The 20,077-nt window shown below is 38.7% G+C and overlaps 1 protein-coding gene across 13 annotated transcripts in view; it reads left to right on the top strand.

The window, feature by feature from the left end:
• Nucleotides 1-20,077, top strand: part of GRIP1 (glutamate receptor interacting protein 1) — a 622,932-nt gene that overhangs the window by 519,697 nt on the left and 83,158 nt on the right. For 5 of the 13 annotated variants that reach the window (XM_074325449.2, XM_074325445.2, XM_074325441.2 and 2 more), the window contains 4 exons: nt 8,472-8,619; nt 10,464-10,633; nt 16,518-16,673; nt 17,389-17,544. In XM_074325449.2, the coding sequence (XP_074181550.2) occupies nt 8,472-8,619; nt 10,464-10,633; nt 16,518-16,673; nt 17,389-17,544 (630 nt within the window). The remainder of the gene's footprint in view (nt 1-8,471; nt 8,620-10,463; nt 10,634-16,517; nt 16,674-17,388; nt 17,545-20,077) is intronic. The other 8 variants (XM_074325454.2, XM_074325453.2, XM_074325452.2 and 5 more) reach the window with 3 other exon arrangements.

Here is a 20,077-nt window from a genome sequence, read left to right as displayed (position 1 = left end):
ATGGGTAACACAGATTTTCTCCATATCCATATGACACATCAGACATAGAAATAATTTCAGATGGACTATGGATCTAAATGTGAAAATTAATAATAAAGCCTGTAGAAAAAACATAGGACAACATCATCATGACTTTATAGTAAGCAAAGATTTCTTAAACAGAATACATAAACTAACCATAAAAAATAATAATAATTAAGAACTTTTCTTCATCAAAAGACACCATTAAGAGTTTTAAATTATAAGCCACAGAGCAGCTTGAAAATATATCTGATATTTTCAAAGGGCGGGGGTATGTTTGTTTGTTTTTTAATTCCCACAAATCAGTAAACCAGACAACCTAATAGAAAGTTGCGGGGAAAGACTTCCTTTACACTTTATAAAAGAAAACATCCAAATGGCCAGTAAGCCATGAAAGATTGTTCAACACCTTAGCCATCAGGGAAATGCAAGTTGAAACCACAATGCGACACCAGTACATACCCACTTGAATGCTACAGTGGAAAAGGCTGACTACAGCAAAAGGTGACAAACACGTAAAGCAACTGGAACTCTCATTTCCTGTTAGTAAGAAGGAAAATTCATACAACTCTTTTGGAAAACTCTTTGACAGTATCTACTTAAGCTCAATATATTCATATCCTACAGCCCAACAATTCCACTCCTGTTCATGACTCCCACAGAAATGCATACCTGTGTTCACCAAAAGACAACCTAAAATATTCATAGAAGGAATATTTGTATCCGCTGAAAACCGGAATACAACTAAATAGTAGAATGGATAAATTATGGTACATTCACCCAATGGAATATTATATAGCAATGAGAATGAATGATCTAAAATCCCCAACGATATGCACAAATCTCACAAACATAATGTTGAGCAAAAGAAGCCAGATACAGAAGAGTACAATCTATTTTTTAAAAAGCACAAGAGTAATTCTATTCTTAAATAACCCAGCAATCCCTCTCCTGGGTATCTACCCAAAATATCTGAAAACATTTATCCATAAAGACATATGTGCGCCAATGTTCACTGCAGCTTTATTTACGGTGGCCAAGACAAAGTGTCCTTCGATAGATGAATGGATAAAGAAGTTGTGGTATATATACACAATGGAATACTATTCTGCCGTAAAAAAGATGAAATAGTACTATTTGCGACAACATGGATGGATCTTGAGATTATAATGCTAAATGAAATAAGTCAGACAGAAAAAGTTGAGAACCATATGATTTCACTGATATGTCACTGGTATATAAAACTGAAAACAACAAAAGAACAAGACAAACAAATGAAGAAACAAAAACTCATAGACACAGACAATAGTTAGTGGTTACCAGAGGGGAAGGAGGCAGGAGGGTGGTAGATGAGGGTAAAGGGGATCAAATATATGGTGATGGAAAGAGAACTTACTCTGTGTGGTGAACACACAATGTGATATATAGATGATGTATTGCAGAATTGTACACCTGAAATCTGTGTAACTTTACTAACAATTGTTACCCCAATAAGCTTTAATTAAATTTTTTAAAAAGCACAAGAGTAAGTAATACTAACCTATGCTGTTAGAAGTCAAAATAGTCGTTACCCGTGAGGCAGGGAAGTGATTTAAAGAAGTATATAGTGGGGGGATTCTTTGATGCTAGTAATGTTCTCTTTCTAGGTGTGGGTGTGGTTACACAGATTAGTTTATGTTTAGTTTAGACATGTTTAGTTTATGAGAATTTGTCAACAGCAAACTTTTGATTTATGTATTTTTCTGTATGTTTATTTTATTTCGATTAAAGAGTTCAAAACACACCATAACTCAATAAGCAGGCTACAAGGAAGAAAAAGCAATCATGTAAAATGGATGGGGGGGAGGGTCAAGATATTCCAAAGTTAATAAAAATGACTAGTGAGCCTGCTGCAGAGAATGAAAGTCAATTACCAATTATGCTTTAGCCAAACTCAGGTTAACATGAGATGCATTATTGAGTTTCACTTGCTTTGGACTCTTCTTATAATACAGTAACTGTTCAAGTTGTCTCTTTTAACTCCCCAGGAAAAATTTAAGATTTAAGATAAACTCACTTGAACATGGAAGGTACACTTTTTTTTGCATCGGAATATTTCCCAAGTAGAGTATTTCAATGGACAAAAATAAATCGGCAATTTTTTTAAGTTAAAAAATGTGTATCCGAGTTTAGCTCATCTGAAAAGGGTTGAAATTATTAGTAGCATTATTTGAATAGACTATCACTAATAAAAATACTTTTAACTAATGGGTAAGTTGAAAAGCTCCCCCAAGGGTACTTTTTATCTGTTGGAATGTGAGATAGACAAAGCTAATATGACCATGCACAGTCTTTCTGTCACCCCCTGGGAGGTTCTAATCAAGCCTTGTGCTCTGATTGAAATGCAGGGCTCAGGGTGAGAAAACTGATTAACACAATATAAAAATTCAGAGTGTTTCCCAGGCAAACAGTCATCAGCGTATCTTATGTAATTATGTAGCCCATAAATCAACACAGCATGCAAGGGCTTCAGTCACGGTGCAAATATCTTAATGACGGAGACATCTTTAACCATGAATAATTTATATCTGCATGTTCCATTTTTCTCAACCATGCTTCACTTCGGCGGGATAAACTAATCTGTCAGGGGATGGGCTCTTGATTATTTCTTCCTGATTTTTCTTCTATTTAGTTTTCTCATTTTGACACACTCCATTTTTTTTTCTCTTGCACTTTCTTAAATAAGAATGCCCCATTCATCCACCCTGCCTCCTTGCTTTTTCTTTTCCTATGCATCTTATTAGACATCTTGGAAAAAAAGCCAGGGCTTATGGACTCCTACTTTTCCTAAGGCCCTCTGTGAATGGAATTGGGTGGCAGCTAGGGAAATAGGCTTAATACCATGAGGCTGTATGAGCATCTTGATGTTGTTGTGGGGAAACATTTATTATGGAAAGCAATTGCCAGCAAAGGCTAATGACCAATTAAAATGTTAGCATTTGTAGATTCCCTTCTGTGATGCAGAAAGTAACTGCCACATGGGTAATGCTGAAAAGCAATACTTGCTGAAATAGTTTAGTTGTTTTCCTAGATCCCATTAAAATAAAGGCAGCTGAGACATTCAGCTCAAATTCTGTTTCCAGATCAAATTCTATCTCATCTAATATACTCATCCCAACCATCCCAGCTCACCATTCTCAGCCTCCTCATATCCCCACAGATCTCACTGTCACCGCCATTCCCTTGACATGTGCCAAAGAGATTTGGTAATTACCATTGCCTTTCTATAGACAGTCCCGACAGGCAGGGAGCTTCAGTCACCTTCTGTGGATCTTTCACCATGCTTCAGTAATTTTCCTAGAAACACGGAAATCACATCCTATTAGATAATGCGATATTTTTTATAAGCACTTTGACTCTACTATATCAAACATGTCATGGGATTGGGGGAGAATGGCAAACATGTGTCCTGCAGTTTAAGAAAAAAAAGTAACTTCATGAGGTTAAACAGAGTATGTTTTCCTAGTGAAAGAGTCCTATCCTGCTGCCTCACCTTCTTGGCAAGGGCTCCCAAGGGGTTGCTAGAAGGAAGGGATAATACATTTTCATCTTGGGGTCCCCAGGACCTTGTGATGTCCCTGGCAGATAGTTAGCATTCAATAAAAGTGTTTTTTAAATCAGTGTTGTTGCAGGAATGATGACTCAGCCTAGTGACTTGGAAAGCCCAGTACGGTGGGAATGTGAGGTGGATGATCTTCTGTCCTGTTAGGCTTCTCCGGCATCCTGAGTGTATGTTAATCCTGCCACGGATTCATCTGAAGTCCAAAACTTTTCGATCTGGTCTCAGTCGTGTATATAAAATGCCAGCATACCAGGGTGTCCTCCCAGAGGACCCTCTTCCGTTGTCTAATACCCAGCTTCTGTTGGAAACCTAAGTGAGGGAAAAGATTGATATCTAGGAAAGAGCCCCAGAGGGGCATCCAGTCTGTCTACCCAAGGATCTGTCTTCAGATCAAGTTGATCGTCACCTTAGCTTGTCCCGTTATGGAGACACCATCATGAATTTGCTCTTTAATCTTATGCCTCAACCTTGAGAAAAGAACAGCCTTTGGAAACCACCTCTGTATCCTATTATAAAAATGTGTAGAGGATATTACCCATTATATCAGTCAGCACCATCTATATATAAAACCCATGGGAGAGATATCGTTTAGAACTCTCTGCTAGAAGAGTCTTTATCTCCACTGTAGGAACTACTAGACTTTCTCCTTTCCAACAGTGACAACTGCACATTTGACCATGTTTCCTTTATCATCCTGGTTTCCACTTCAGAGTCATATTTTTTTTTCAATTGCAGCTAAATTCACATAACATATAATTAGCCACTTTAACGTGTACAGGTCAGTATCATTTAGTACATTTACAATGTTCTGCAACCATCACTTCTGTCTAGTTCCAAAACTTACGTATTCTCCTCTGCCCCCAACCCCTGGCAACTACTAATCTACTTTCTATCTCTGTGGATTTACCTATAGTTCAGTCTTGTTTTTTCCCCTCCGATTCTCTATTAACCCTTGTGGACAAGGTATTTGTAGGCTCTTTTTCTTCTTCCTTATTATTTCCTTACATATTTTGTTTAAAGTAAACGACATCTAGATGTTTGTGGAAAGAAGTAGAGTGGAGATATATACAAATAAGGATATCCTTCTTTTTATCTCCAGAGCCCCTCTCCACCCTTCTCCGCTACTCTGTGCTGTGACCTGTATGGCATGCATTACAGGCTCGCATACCATCTGGCTCCATTTGGGTTTAGTTAATACGGATTCATGGCAGGAGATCAAAGGAAGGGAGAACAACGATGCCGGGTGTTATTCCCTGGCTTTCTCTCCGTGGATTCACAGGGGCTGGCTGCATACTTTGATTAAAGGTCCCATCTCCTGTCAGGTAGCCCTTGCCACATAGCCCTTTCTGAGTCCTGACTCCACTAACCGCTCTATCTTTTGCCTCTCTGGGCCTAGGAGGGCATGGTACCCTGTTGCTTCTGGCCCCAGAGTATTACATCATCCCTTATGATTTCCCTTTCTAAATAGCCCCCTTATTAAACACTCCTCAAATTATCCTTATTTGAGTGAACCACATGTTTCTTGGTAGGACCCTGACTTAAATAAGCATGTTTACTCCACGGTTCTCTTGAGGTGTCAGCCAACATGGTTTGCTCAGAGTCCTCTGCAGATAAACCAGTCTAGCAGACTCTTCTAGGGACAGACAGTGTCTTCCCCCAGGGCATTCCTATCTCTTCATGGTTTTAAGATGCAGGACTTTTGTTTATTTCTTGGGAGATAAAACAATCTCTAGAGATATGGTTTTAGGAATCTATGTTTTCTCTATGTTGTGGTTCCATGACCTTGTCTGCATGGTTGAAGATGGCTTACCAGTTCTGGACCCACTTTGCTGCAGCAAGAAGTAGCAAATGATGTGGATGGGGCCACAGCCATTCTCTTTAAGAGCACATCCAGAACGGGTCACATCTTACTTTCACTCATTTCCCTTTGGCTGGAACTTAGTCACACGGCTGCACCTCACTGCTAAGGAGGCTGGGAAATGTTGTCCTTACCTGGGCAGCCGCTTGCTCAGCCAAAACTTAGGAAGGTTATTACTGAAGAAAGAAGGGAATATGGGCTGACAAGGAACAGCGATCAGTTTCTGTCATTTGTAAGAGATTAGGTTAATAAATAATACAGAAACTTTATTACTTTTCTGTATTAAGACAAATAAATTTGTCTTTAGACATGAAGAAACTATGTGGAAGAATATATGCGATTGTCATGTCACAAACCTATCTATTAAAATACAACAAGTGTATGGGAATTGATTTGGGAAATTAGTGCTTCTAAAGTTCTATAAAGATAGTGTGAGAAAACTCTCTGCAAGGCCAGAGTTCATGTGAAGTTCGACCTGAGCATGAGGAGAGGCTGCTAATGAGCATGCTCAATGAAGAGAAGGACAGCAGACTTCTGGGAGGGAGCAAGAGTCATCAGATCATGTATACTTGGGTTAGCAGCAGAACTTGGAATATTAGAGTTGAGAGGTAGGCGGAACCACCTACCCTTGTGAAGGAAGGACAACTAAGACGGGCTGCAGGAACTGACCGGAATTCTTTCCAGGGGTTCCCCCATTGAGGCAGATGAGGAAAAGACCACTGCAGATGGCCCCCGGGACCAATGACTCTACACCTCTAGGAGAGGGTGAGGCAGGACCCAAGCAGCAGAAAGACCAACTGAGGCACTGGAGAGAAACAAAGTGGGAATTGGGGGGAGAAGGAAGAATGGAAGTTAGGATGTTGTCAATGGCTCTAGATCAGGAAAACAAAAACAGCAGGGTGAGTACAACCAAACAGTAGCAGCCACTGTAGAGTTAGGTTGAGAACAAACTCTGGGAAGTTAGTGATAATATAATAGGAAAATTATAGCCATAAAACTGCAGGACCAAAATGTCCTCTTAGTAGGCTAAGACCTTTGGCTCTTCCCAACTATTATTGAAACTCTGCCCTGGAATTGACCAAGAGAGATACACATACAGATCTTAACCTTTGTTAGGACTAAATTATTTCAATATCACCAGTCATGTAAGAGACATAGCACATACAAGAATCCTTAGCACTGAAATATGAATGTTGCTGGCATGAATGTTTTCTCTTTACCTTATTTAAGAAATATGTTATTTAATCTCAAACTGAAAATGACTCTCCCATGGAACTCCCATCTTCATGAGTCAGTGCAGCCTGCCTGAGCTTCAGCACTAGGAATGCAGATTTCCTAGTTCACTACGAGTATCTCTGCGTGGTGCCTTGATGATAAAGATATACTTGCAGAAAGACAACGTTGTATTAATGAATTAGGAAACACCGGAACAGTAGAAAGTCAGAAAAATATTATAGAGCAATATACAGTCTTGAAAAATGAGATGGCTCAAAGGCTTAAGGTCATAATATATCAATAATAATAATAATAGCGTTCTAGACAGCAAATTACAAAATGTTTAACTGCACAGTGATTTCGTTGTAAAGAATGCTGAGGAAAAGATACCATCTTATAAGTAAGCAAGCAGACTTAGAAAGTTTTAGTAACTTCCATAAGGTACCATGACCAAAATATTGTGAAAAGAAGAAATAAATGCAGGTGATTTAACTCTATCTCCACGGCTCTTTCACGTATGACCCCTGTCTTTTCTGAGCTTCAGGCGATCTCATGAGTTTTTCTCATTTGTTCACGCATTCATTCAACAACTATGTATTGCATACCTCCTGTGTGCCAGTCATTATCCCAGGCACTCAGGATGCTATTACCAACAGGACATAGTCTCTGCCTTCACGGCAAGCCTGTAGTCTGACAAAGAACAGAGGCATGTAATCCAAACTGGCCATTATGAAACAGATAGGGGTGCTACAATAGCAGGAATATAGCAGACTATGGGCGCACAGGAGAAAGACATCTCACCAAACCGGGAATCAGGAGAGGCTTCCCAGAAGAATGTTTACACTGAGTCCCCAAAGGTAGTAGGATTTGAAAGAACTAAGAGTGTTCCAAAGCAAAAATAAAGCATGTGAGGGAGAGGTGACCTTAAATCAGGTCCAGTATAAGGAAAGTCCCAATGGATTTACAAATTCAACTTAGTATGCACATTACTACCGTGTTTACCTGAAAATAAGGCCTAGCCAGACAATCAGCTCTAATGCATCTTTTGGAGCAAAAATTAATATAAGACATGGTCTTATTTTACTATAAGACCAGGTATAATATATAATATAATTAATATAATATAATATAATATAATATAATATAATATAATATAATATAATATAATATAATATAATGTAATACCAGATATAATATAATATAATATAATATAATATAATATAATATAATATAATACCAGATCTTATATTAATTTTTGCTCCAAAAACGCATTAGAGCTGATTGTCCGACAACGTCTTATTTTGGGGGAAACACAGTACTATTTGGCTAATTAGTGACATCATCCATTCATCCATCCATCCTTCCATCCATTCTTCCAGCCAGCCATCCAACCACCATAGTAGGTGCTAAGATGTTTATTGAATTAATTAATTTAAAAAATATTTATTGAGAGACCTATAATAGTATGTGCTGGGCACTGTACCAAGTGACAGAGAGGGCATAAAGATACAGAGACATCCAACTGACATGAAGCTTAAAATTTAATTAAAGAGATAAACCTGTGCACATATTGCTGAACACAATCTGGATAGAACAGGTGTCCTAAGAGATGCCCTAAGAAGTTATCACTGGCTATGGGGATGTTATGCAGAGGAAAATCTAAGTTTCAGTGATAGAATCAATAGGCCAGTATTTACAGAACGTATCCATTTTTTTCTTCTCTGATTGCTTATTTGTATTATTTTGTTTTGTTTTCTGAAATTTGTTCTTCTATAGATTCTGTGGCAACAGCATCCGGGCCACTGCTAGTTGAAGTTGCCAAAACTCCTGGTGCCAGCCTTGGGGTTGCCCTAACTACCTCGATGTGCTGTAACAAACAGGTCATTGTCATAGACAAAATCAAATCTGCAAGTATTGCAGACAGGTGAGTGTCAAAGGAAGTGCGAACTTCTCAAAACTGCATGTGTGTTAAACACACACACACATATATACTTGTATATGTTTATATATACACACATATAATACATACCCATATGCACACCATACACACACAATAAATGAGCAGCTCTCCTGCCAATTTACACAAGTTTCAACTAGAAAACAAGTTACAGTACTGTTCTAGGGCTTAAAAATTCACTTACGTTATCAACCACCCCGTGATATATGTCACTTATTCCAGATGTTTGGTGTGCCTTTAGAAATGGAAAATACAAGGTCAAGCAACTGACAAGTTTCCCTACTGTGTCCTAGGGAAATGGGCTGTTCTTGGTGTAGGGTAGCTAAGCAGATCTTTATTATGCTCCATGCAGAGAAGTCGTGATTTTCCTGAGTTGTCAACAATTAAATCCTGCCACCATAAAATTCCTTTTTTCTTGAATAAATAAAACAATATTTTTTTTTAAATTATGCAATCTTTAAAGAAAGTTCTTACTCTTATAGAACGTTAATCTTAGGGTTTCACAATCTTCAAAGGTCCCTAAAAACATTATTCATTTCCTACGACAATAAAAACCGAAGTCCTTTTTCCTCATTCCTTTTCCTAATCAATGTTTTAGACTTACAAGTTAGAAGGGGGATAAAAATAAAGACGACCTTACCACCTAATGAATTATGTTATAGCTCCTGGTAGGAAAACCCTTGCCTCCCATAGCTGAAGCACTCCAAGTGCATCCGCGTGGAATTATATGTTCAGATGGAAGGGATAACTTGAAATGCTTTTGTCTTGAGAAACAAACTACTCTCACTGTGGAAATTTTTAGCTATACTAGAATACCCAGTCTGCCCTGCATGTCACCAGCCCCTTCTTCATACGCCCTGGCCATGCCTGGTGAACCTCCGACTGGGATCAGTAACCTGCAGTAGCCCCTGTAGTGGTCAGTCTACAGCTCCACCGTGGTCTTACCCTACATTCAGTCCTTTAATGGTGACCGCCATTGATCCAGGGGTGTTCTCCAGTTCAACGGTGCAGGATGCTTTAATTTTCTCCCTCTGTTTTTTTTCCCATTCCACAGGGGGTAACCAGTTTAAGGAGCTGTCCACTTGACTGGTATGTCGGGGATGCTGACTGCTCTGTTTGCTTTTCTCAACTCATCCAGTAGTCAGTCTTTTGAGCTCAGCAAGGTGTAGCAGCTAGCCCTTCCCCACCCCGAGCTTTCCCTTCTCTCACCACGCAGGCCTCGTTTTATCACTCATTTGCCTCCTGCATAATTTTCATCATCATCGAGAGCTTTTGTACTAATAAATTTAACTCTAGAATAACAAAATAAAACAGTAATAACTGGTGATCATGGAGCTTGTATGAAAGAATTCTGGGACAGGATTAGCTGAATCTCCCTCCAAGTTACTCCCATTCACACATAAAATAGTTATAAATGACCCTATTCCAACTGTCAGTCACATCTTGACATTCTGAATATTTACCAACTCATATTTATAAATATAAAACCATAGGAGGAAAAAAATCACAGAAAAAAATCAAGGGGAAACATTTTCCTGTTCTTCCCACCCCTCCTGTTCATTTCCCGTCAATTTTTTGCACCATTGCCCCCAAAATAAACATTTCCTTGAATTTTTCTGTATTTTCTACAAGGTTTTACATTCCTCTCCATAGGTACTTAACATTTGACAAACGGTGTTTCCTATAATACTCAAACTTTTTCTTTTTTTAAGTTAATGAAAACTGTGTGAAATGTTAGCTCTGAAGGACATGAAAGTCGTTATTTCAAAGAGAAAGTCCTTTCATGGCACTGAGCATTTGTCGCCCCCTAGATGTGGTGCGCTGCACGTGGGAGATCACATCCTGTCCATCGATGGAACCAGCATGGAGTACTGTACCCTCGCGGAAGCAACCCAGTTCCTGGCAAACACCACAGACCAGGTCAAGCTTGAGATTCTTCCCCATCATCAGACTCGCCTGGCTCTGAAGGGACCTGACCACGGTGAGAGGCTCTGTCTGGATAAATCTGTCTTCTTGCTGGTTACTTCCTCCAGCAGAATGAGAAAGCAGAAAGGATTTAGTTCTGCCTGTATCATTTCTTTTCAAAACAACAGATGATCTTTGTTTTGCTCTTGTTCGTCTTCAAAATCCTTTGTGCCAAGCCACATATCATTTACTGGAAACCCCCAAGCTGAGGAAAGAAACATTGTTTGAGAATGTTTCAGAGAAATTTCAGGCAAGAACTATTTGATATTTAAAAAGAAAACAAAAAAAAACCTTTGGTGCAAATTTCTTCCTTAAGAAAGAAGGGAAATAATTTGACTTCCTGTTAATTCATAATGGATTTCCACTCTACTTGAAGGACAGTGAAGGCAAATAGTAAAACTTTCACTTGTCTTAAATAGTTGGAAAGTTGTCATTAATAGCAGATCCTTCAAATATTGGGGCGGGGGTTGGGGGGATAGTCGTATAAAGGGTTAATTTTCCCTATATTTTGCCTGTTTGACAGAGTAGTGTGTTTCTTAAGGTGGAGAACAACCTTTCTGACCAGATATCTTCCCTGAGAGAATCAAAATATTTGATTACATTTATTCTATAGCAAGTGTCAGCTGAGGGAATCTCCATTTTTACTGTCTTGAGCTCACAGTTGTGTTTGCTGAGTATTTACATACCAGCCACCTAGGCATGTGTAAACAAAGCCTGGTGCAAGAAAACATATTTTGAGCCCAAAATCAAATGAAGAAAGATTCTCCCGTGGGGTCTTTGTTCCAACTCCTCCTTCCTTTTCCTTAAGCCAAGTGCCCTCTTTTTTTATTCCTCGAAGTCCCACTGGTGCTGACAAAGTGCCTTAGAGGTGAAGAACACATTTCCGTAGATTTAGAGACAGAGAACAATTTTTTCTGGCATTGAAGTCGTGCGTATGAGAAGGTCATTTGTATAACGGTGTCTCTCACCTTCAAAAACACACTGCACTTTTCCACAGTTTGGGGGAAAAAAAGAGGGACCAGATAATTTCCATACTGAATGAGTCAGCTGGATGCAGCCTTTTTTAATTAAATGGAGCTTAGAGAGCCTTGGAACTAATGAAAATCTCTAGTATAGCATTACTTTTATCAGATTTTAATTTTACACATTGGGGTGGAGAAATCATGCAGCCTAGGCAGGTTATGAAAAGAAATTCTGCCTCATTTGAATAGAAATGATAAGGCGCTCCAGGAGGGTGCAGACCATGAGATTACATACCATCCCTGTCAGAGGCCCCATGGGACCTTCCTGTCCTCACACTGGCTAAGAGGAGAGATTTCTAGAACTGTAAGTTTCTTCTAAATTGATCTGAAGTCATCATTGGATGTGGAGCGCAGTAGGTGTAAGAATGCACACTGTGCATTGCTTTCTCAGCATGAGATTTTGCTTGGTCAATTCTGGTGTCAGTGAATCAGAAATGTTTACCAGACCCTTTTTAAAAACGTCATTGTGTTTCGCAAGCTCATTTTTCTGCTTTTTATTTGCCCTGTATACAAATTATAAATAGTCCAAATAATTTTCAATTCATGAAATAATAAGTATTTTACCTGCCAAGACAATTTGAGAACATGACTTTATATGCTGAAATGTATGGAGACCAAGAACAAATATTTTTCCCTCACTGTGGAAAACATGAGTGATGTCATTTATGTTTTCTTTTCAGGGAACTGATAATTTAAGTAATTCTAATGTCTGACCCCATCATCCACTTTTGCTGAAAATTGTTCACCACCTTTCTTTTCTAACATACAGATATCTCCCTGCATATTACATTAAAATCAGATTTGCATTTCTAAGAGGAAACGAATATTGGCTCTTAAACATAATTAAATCAGAGTTAAGAAGGGAAAAAATGCAAAAACAAAAAAAAAATTGCATGGTGTTTATAATTCTCAGACTTCTGTTTTTTATGTAGTAGAGAGTTGTCTTACATGGTTTTATACTTTTTCCATAAGGAAGTTCGGTTATTTTTTTCCCAAGATCTCTGATGCCTGAAGAGTGTGTCTCGCATCTCATGGGTGGATAGAAATACATTTCCCAAATTTTGCTTAGCAACAAAGCATTCACCACAGTGTTTTCATGAAATATAGAAATGGGCATCGACTAGGAATAAGAGATTAACGGTGCCTTTTGCTGGTGAATAGCAGTATTAAAAAAAAAAAACAAGGATGAGTTTTAAATGAGCTTAGAAGTTGTTGCCACTGAGGGTGTTTAGGAGACATAATCATAACTGAAGGAAACTGAGACATTGGAATAGAAAATGTGAGCAGAATCATGAGGTCTGATACATTCAGCATCAGGAGGATTTCCCTTTGTGAGCTCCAGGAGGACCCACCTGAGTTGCTGTTGCATTCACCTTTGGGCATCCTGGACAGAGCAACAGGGTACAAGTAGAGAGGAGAACAAACAAAAGTACCCTCCATGCCAGATGCCTTTTAAGACTTCAGCAGTGATACCACCATGGAATGATGGGGAAAGCATCATATTTTAACTTGATGCTTAGTTTACCTGTAACAAAAGACTTAGGAACACCCATAGGAAGAAGCAATGTAGTGTGATGGCTGAAGCCACAGCCTCTAGAGTTAGATGTCCAGAGCTTCAACCAAATAGTGGTTCCACCATTTGGGACCTTAAACAAGTTATCCAACTTTTCTATACCTCAGTTTCTTCATCTGTATAATGGGCATTATAATATCTACCTCATAGGTATATTGGGAACATTATTTGAGATAATTCATGCAAAAAGCACATAGCCCATTGTTCGGTTTATAGCAAGTACTCAGTACAAGTTGGCTATTGTTTTGGGGACCACTAAAGGGGAGAATGTATCTGAATGTTCTTTACAAAATGAAAGAGTGTGCCAAAAATGTAGCATCTTATTTTTAAACTCCTGAAATACTTGCCTAATAGGTGAGTATCAAGTACCCCATCATAAAACAGAATAGATTTGGAGTATACATTCCAAAAATAGGCAGTAGCTGTCCTCTCTGGCTTACATTATTTGTTGAACACCCTTTATAGTCATTATTCATGGCATGCAATTTTGTGCATTATGTTTATATCATTTTTGTCTCAATTATTTCACATGTATGAATACTTAATCCTCAATAATACTTCAAAGTCAGGGTAAAGGGGGTAATGAGCTACATTTAACCTGCCTGCAATAATTGGCACCATGCTGGGCATATAATAGGTGATCAAGAGTATCTTCCTTATCGATTTATTAATTGGGCTTGACAGTCCCCCCAAAAATGCCCAGTAATTTTGAAAGCACTCCACAAAGAACTGGATCAAAAAGTAAGTGTGCAGTTCTGAAGTCCACTCACTATACTTCATTTGAAATACAAACAGACAATACTTTACTAAGAGTATGGTAGAGTGGCTGTGGGTGTAGATTAGGCAGACACAGCAATGATGGCATCTTGCTATAGAAAGTCTTCTTGTGCACCCCAAAGTACAATGAGGATGGTGAAAGAGAATCCATTAGAAACTTACTTTGCAACACTCTTTATCACAAGGAAAATGCTGCTGCAGTGTGGATGAGGACACTCTGGGTGATAGTCCTATTCATTCATGAAATTATCCATTCATTCATTCATTCATCTATCAGTCATTATGTACCAGGCACTATTCAAGTTGCTACAATACACCTGATGAGAAAGACAGCAAAATAGATACCTATTCTCATGGAATTCTAGTCTAAAGAGACAAACACTGAAGATATATTAAACAAATGACATTTCAGACAATACTAATTGCTATGAAGAATATAAAACAGTAATGGGATAGTGTGGGGGAGAGGGCAGCTGCTTCAGCCACACAGGTCAGTGACAACTTCTCTGAGGAGCTGGCACCTGAGCTGAGACCTGAGTGCTGAGAGAGCCAGCCATGCAAACCACTGGGGGAAGAATATTAGAGGCAGAAAGAATAGCAAGTGCAAATGCCCTGAGGCAGGAAGGAGCCTGGCTTGTGTTAAGAACAAACTTAAGTGTGGCTGAGAGAGATAATGATGGGGTGAGTGATAGGAATGAAGCCGTAGAGATAAGTGGGGGTCACATTTGATTCTCTTGGCAATTGTAACCCATTGAAGTAGCTTAAATGGGAGTGACATAATCTAACTTACATATCTAAAAGATCACCCTAACTATATTGTAGATACCCAAAGGTAGGTACGTAGGAGATGAGTCAGGGAGCCAAGTCTGAAGGTGTGGCAGTGGTCTAGGTGAAGGAGATATGGTAGCTGGAAACCAGAACGGGGGTGAAGGATATGGACTCCAAACTAGAAACAGCAGTGGCGTAGAAGGTTTCCAGAAGGTTTAGACCTACAAAATTATGGTGACTGTGAAAGTATTCTGCAAATTTCTGAGATAGTCTCTAAATGTAAGTGTTCAGTGTGTGAAATTTGTTGAGTGAGAGATATACATCTTCTTCCTTGAACAGAAAATTGTTTGGCAAGTAGATAGAAAGTAGGCAGAATCAATATTATTAGTAATAGCACATTTGGGTGTATTCTGTGTACCAGCACCATGCTAACTAAGCTCCTGTGTGCCTGATTCTCACAGTTGTCCTGTGGGGCACATGCTTTCATTGATCTCCATTTGACGTATGAGGAAACTGAGGTTTAGAGAGGCTGAGTAACTGCCCAAGGTCATATAGAGAAGAAGGGCTGGAGCCATCATGGAAACCAAGGTCAGCCTCTGCCTACAGTGATCTGCCTATGCTAGTACTTTTGTTCCATGTACTGTCTCACTCCAGAAAAGCTACGAAGTGGCCAATGAGGCTGATACCGCAGATGCTAAAGCCAGCTCTGATCTAAATGATCCTCCTTTAACTACTGACAGAGTATTTGACCTCCCTACATGAGTAAACACTGTGAAGTAGCTCGCATGTAAGGCATGTAACAGTAGAAGCATGACACTAGGACATACAAGTTCCTATGTTATTTTTAACTCTTTAAGATTGTTAAATGAAAATTTTCATATCAGACATAGTAACAAACATAATATTGGTCATACTATAGAACACTGGGTAGGAAATCAAATTTCAACAATACTGAAATTAGCATGGGAACACACTATACATTTTTAAAAATAAAGATGATGCCAAAGTTTTAAGATAAACTTTATTAAAATTTTATGGCATCTTAAGGAACTATAAGAGCATGTGAAATATTTTAAGAATGAGTTATTTCTTTCAAATGTAAATACATTCTTTCAAAAATACAAAAAAATTAAATATGTTGAGACTTTTTATCTTCTCCTTGTTAGGATATAGATACGGTTCTGATATTGATAGATGAGTAGAATGGTTTACTGTTGAGAAAAATCAAGTCCAAGTGATGGATCGTAGTGTAATTAAAATGTCAAAGCAGTAAGTTGTGATGTGTGACCAGTAAACCACTTGAATCATGAGCCCATGTGATTTATTGTTTCTTCTTTTCTTTTTCTCAAAACAAGTGCTACTAACTAGCCAAGATTTGCAAATCTTTAATTACTGATCGTGTGCCATAAATCTTCATGGAGTTAACTTTTAGGTTTTAAAAAATATTTTTAATCTCTGCTGTGAAGCACAGAGGGAGATTAGAAATTGATTCAATAGGCATCTTAAAAGGGGGGGGGGAATGGGCGGTGGAAAGACATGCATTATTCTTGGGAAGATGAAAGTTAATCATCTGTTTTGCTGACCACTAAGAAAAGGGCAGAGCCAGTAAGAGTCCCTTCTTTTTTTTTTTTTTTTTTTAAGCTGCTTTCATTTTTTTGTTATACTTTTTAGTTGTGCAATTCAGTTACTTTTTCCTCTTTTTTGGCTCTTTGTTTGTCTGTTTGTTTTTCTTATTTCCCATCATCACTTCATATGGGCAGTGAAAATTCAGAGGAGCGACAGGCAACTTCCCTGGGATTCCTTGGCCAGCAAGCCCTGCAGCCTTCATACCTACCATCACTATAATATGCACCACCCTGACCATTGCAGAGTACCAGCCCTGACATTCCCGAAAGCGCCTCCTCCAAGCAGCCCTCGTAATGTTCCAGGCTTTCTCCTCCTTGTCTTTTATTTACATTGTAGTTTGCTCCCTCCTTCCTCATCTAATTCATAATGCTGTATTTGGCTCCATGGGTGTTGTGTGCTTTTTCTGTAGTAGCAGCTTATCATTTCTGACATCTCCAAAGTCTTTTCCTTTTCCATCAGAAAGCATTTGTCTTTAGGGAAGGATGTAAATGTTCAGAATGCTTTATGTGTGGACAGGAAATAACAATTCAGAATCTTATACAGAGTACAATGTCCTCAGCAGTTCCTTGTGTGTCTGGAATTACTTGTGAAATTCATGCCAGAAAATACCTATGAAAATGAGGTTATGTATTTGATGAATTGCGTTGTTTATAGAGAAACATGTTTTAATGTTTGGAGTTGGGTTTTTGTTGTTGTTGTTGTTGTTTTTGTTTGTTTGGTTTTTTTTGTTGTTGTTTTTTGTCTAAAGCAAAATTCCTAGAGCTTCTCTGTGCTGCATTGTGCTTATGAGGGTCATGCTCCTTCTCAGGCATTTATAGGCTCTTGTAACTCAGACTCTAACTCACTGTCTCCATGGTTTCTGCGGCCTGGGCTCTGTCTGGTTGGGGAACTTACTAGCCATTGCTGTGCATCATGTATGTCTTTCTGGATTGTTCCTGGTTGGCAAGTGTGGCAGGCTCCCAGCCACCTGAGAATGCTCTGTGCCAAGTCTTCACTCTCTTACAGCAGCTTTGGTGTCTTCATCCTTCTCTCCTACCTCCATGAGTGCGTACAGCCTGAGTTCCCTGAACATGGGGACTTTACCTCGAAGCCTCTACTCTACTAGCCCACGTGGAACCATGATGAGGAGAAGACTGAAAAAGAAAGACTTCAAAAGCTCACGTAAGTGAAATGGTAGCCAATGTCATTTGGCCTGGAGAACACATGTGGGCGGGTTAGAGTCTTTCATACACAGCCAATGGGAAGAGCATTTACAGAGCGTATGTGCTCAGGTAGATGCTAAGTCGCTACAGCTGTGTGCCAAAGACCATTGAAATTATATCCATTACCTATACGATAATGATTCCAGGGAATGCAGTTTCAGACTGAATTAGTTAGTTTATACTATACTTTGCCTGTGACTTTTTACTTGAAACTTTTTCTTGCTCCTTTGACCTAATGAAATAACCAAAGATGTCATTTTTCCTTTAAAATCCCTTCCTTATATTCTGGGTAGCTTTGGACAGGAAATCTTTGTTCTTAGTTTCTTATTCTCTCGAAAGCAATTTTTTGAAAACGATGTCCCCTTTTTGATAAATAGAAGAATCTCATGCATTTGTTTAATTAACATTACTATAAATTTCATATTAAATTATATTTCAGGACCCTTCCCCCTCCAAAGAGTAGTGATAAGTGTGAACATGGCTTTTCAAACTCTATCTCATTCACCAAGATTCCAGTGCTTTCCCCAGGAGCCTATCCCATCGAGCATCATGGCTCTAGCGTGTATTTCTGTTGCCCACTCCAGCCATAGGCAAGTTGGAAGGATACTCACATTTACAGCAAGCATCTCAAAGCCTGGGAATTTCAACTATGATTCTTGGAGCTATGGGACGGCCAAGCACAATATAGACTAAGCAAGACTAGGAAGATGTGATTGGCTACTTGTTTTTGGATAGCTGGTTGTGCATAAAAGGGGGGAAAGAGGTAAATGAATGTGTTAACAGGGAAGAAATACAAATCACTCCTAATTTTTTCTTTTCTGTTGGGGATCATAATTTCTCATCATCACGTTAAGTTTTGGAGGAAAGGAACACGTACCTCACTTTCCACCCAGATCTAATCGTAGTGCAGAGTGTGAGTGTTTTTTGCCCTATAGGTCCCTGTTGGTGGCTCAAAGGAAATGAGGTCTCTTCCCGTATTTACCGTGAGAATGAAATAACCTTTACGTTACCTAAATAAAGCCAAACCCAGATACTTCAAGGCTGGTAGTGAAGAGAGAAAGTTCTTGTGAGAAAAACTGGTTGAACCTGTTGGCTCCTCTGCTTATTTGCCAGAGATTCATGTTTGCAGGTATATCTGTCACCAACCCCACCAGTGCCACCATCAGTGTAGGAGACTAGCTGTCAGCCACACCGGCAAATGGTCTCTTCCTGTCACTGCAGCCTGAAGGTTTTCTCACAAAGAAAACCACTGCAAAAGTTAGGGCCACTCCTGTGGTGTATTTGTGATTTGACTTGCATATCCTTTCAAATATAAGGAGATTTGTCATCTTTAGTATACGTACATGACAATAAATTTGAAATTAGGAAAGTAGAAGGAAGATTGAGTTTAGTCAAAATGAGAACAAGGAGCTTCTAGAATCTCGCATGTTTCTTAGCTGACACTTGAGTAAATTATTTACTCTTGGAAGAAACTAGTTGAAGGCAGTATAGTGAACTGGATACAAGCACAGACTCTGGAATCAGCCTGCCTGGGTTCTCATCTCAGCATCATTAGTTTCTAATGGGACCTTGAGCAAGTTTCTTAAGCTGTCTATGATTTGGTTTTCTTAGCTAAAAAATGGAGATAATTATAGAAGTTAGTTAATTGGGTAATTGTGAAGATTATATGAGTAATGAATATATACTATATTTATATATTCTTACCACCACAGGGACACACGGCAAGAAATGCACTGTATACTATGAAATTAGTACTATAATTATACATATACACTAGAACCCGGTAAATTATAAGCACTATTTAATTGTTAGCTACTTTAAATAGTTTAAGGGTTAGCTATTATTGTGCCTGAATCTGAATTGTCATGTGTGAAACTGTTGACATTACTCTCAAATTTATGTGTTTTTCACAGTGGTTACACTTTGGCATAATACGTAGGTCTCGAGTCTTCCATGTAATGCCTCCAGGGTTGGTTGTGGATTTTATATATGATTTTTTTTTACGTGTAATAGCTTCCCATGCAACTTCCCACTGACAGAAACAGGCTAACAGCCCTCAGCAGGGACAAGCAATTAAAATGAATTCATTAATATTTGTACTTCTGCTTCAGTGGCTAAACATTTATTTGTGTTAAGGTAAGACTTGCTATGTTGATTAAGGACATTAGTGACTACAAATGACTGATCATATGTTTGCCTCTCTCAGGTTGCTATTTACACATCTTGAATTTTATAATAGGAAACAAAGCTGAAGCCACACCATCACTGATACCTATAGCCAACTCATAAATTCTCTCTTGAATCAGTACATTATTTTCCAACACAATAGAAATATAAACACAAACCTGACTGAAGAGATTTCTAGTTATTTGTGTTTGCTGTAGACATTAGCCACTGACGCACCACTGACCATTTACCTACCAGAATGTTTATCAATGTGTCTCAGGAGATCATATATTTTATAGTTTAGTCAAACAATTAGGTTCAAAAAG

This window comes from Rhinolophus sinicus, chromosome 1, assembly GCF_057876585.1.
Source record: "Rhinolophus sinicus isolate RSI-liver-muscle chromosome 1, RSI-T2T, whole genome shotgun sequence".
Lineage (NCBI taxonomy): Eukaryota > Metazoa > Chordata > Mammalia > Chiroptera > Rhinolophidae > Rhinolophus > Rhinolophus sinicus.
Note: the sequence above shows the minus strand (reverse complement) of the source record. Positions and strands in the feature narration are given on the sequence as shown.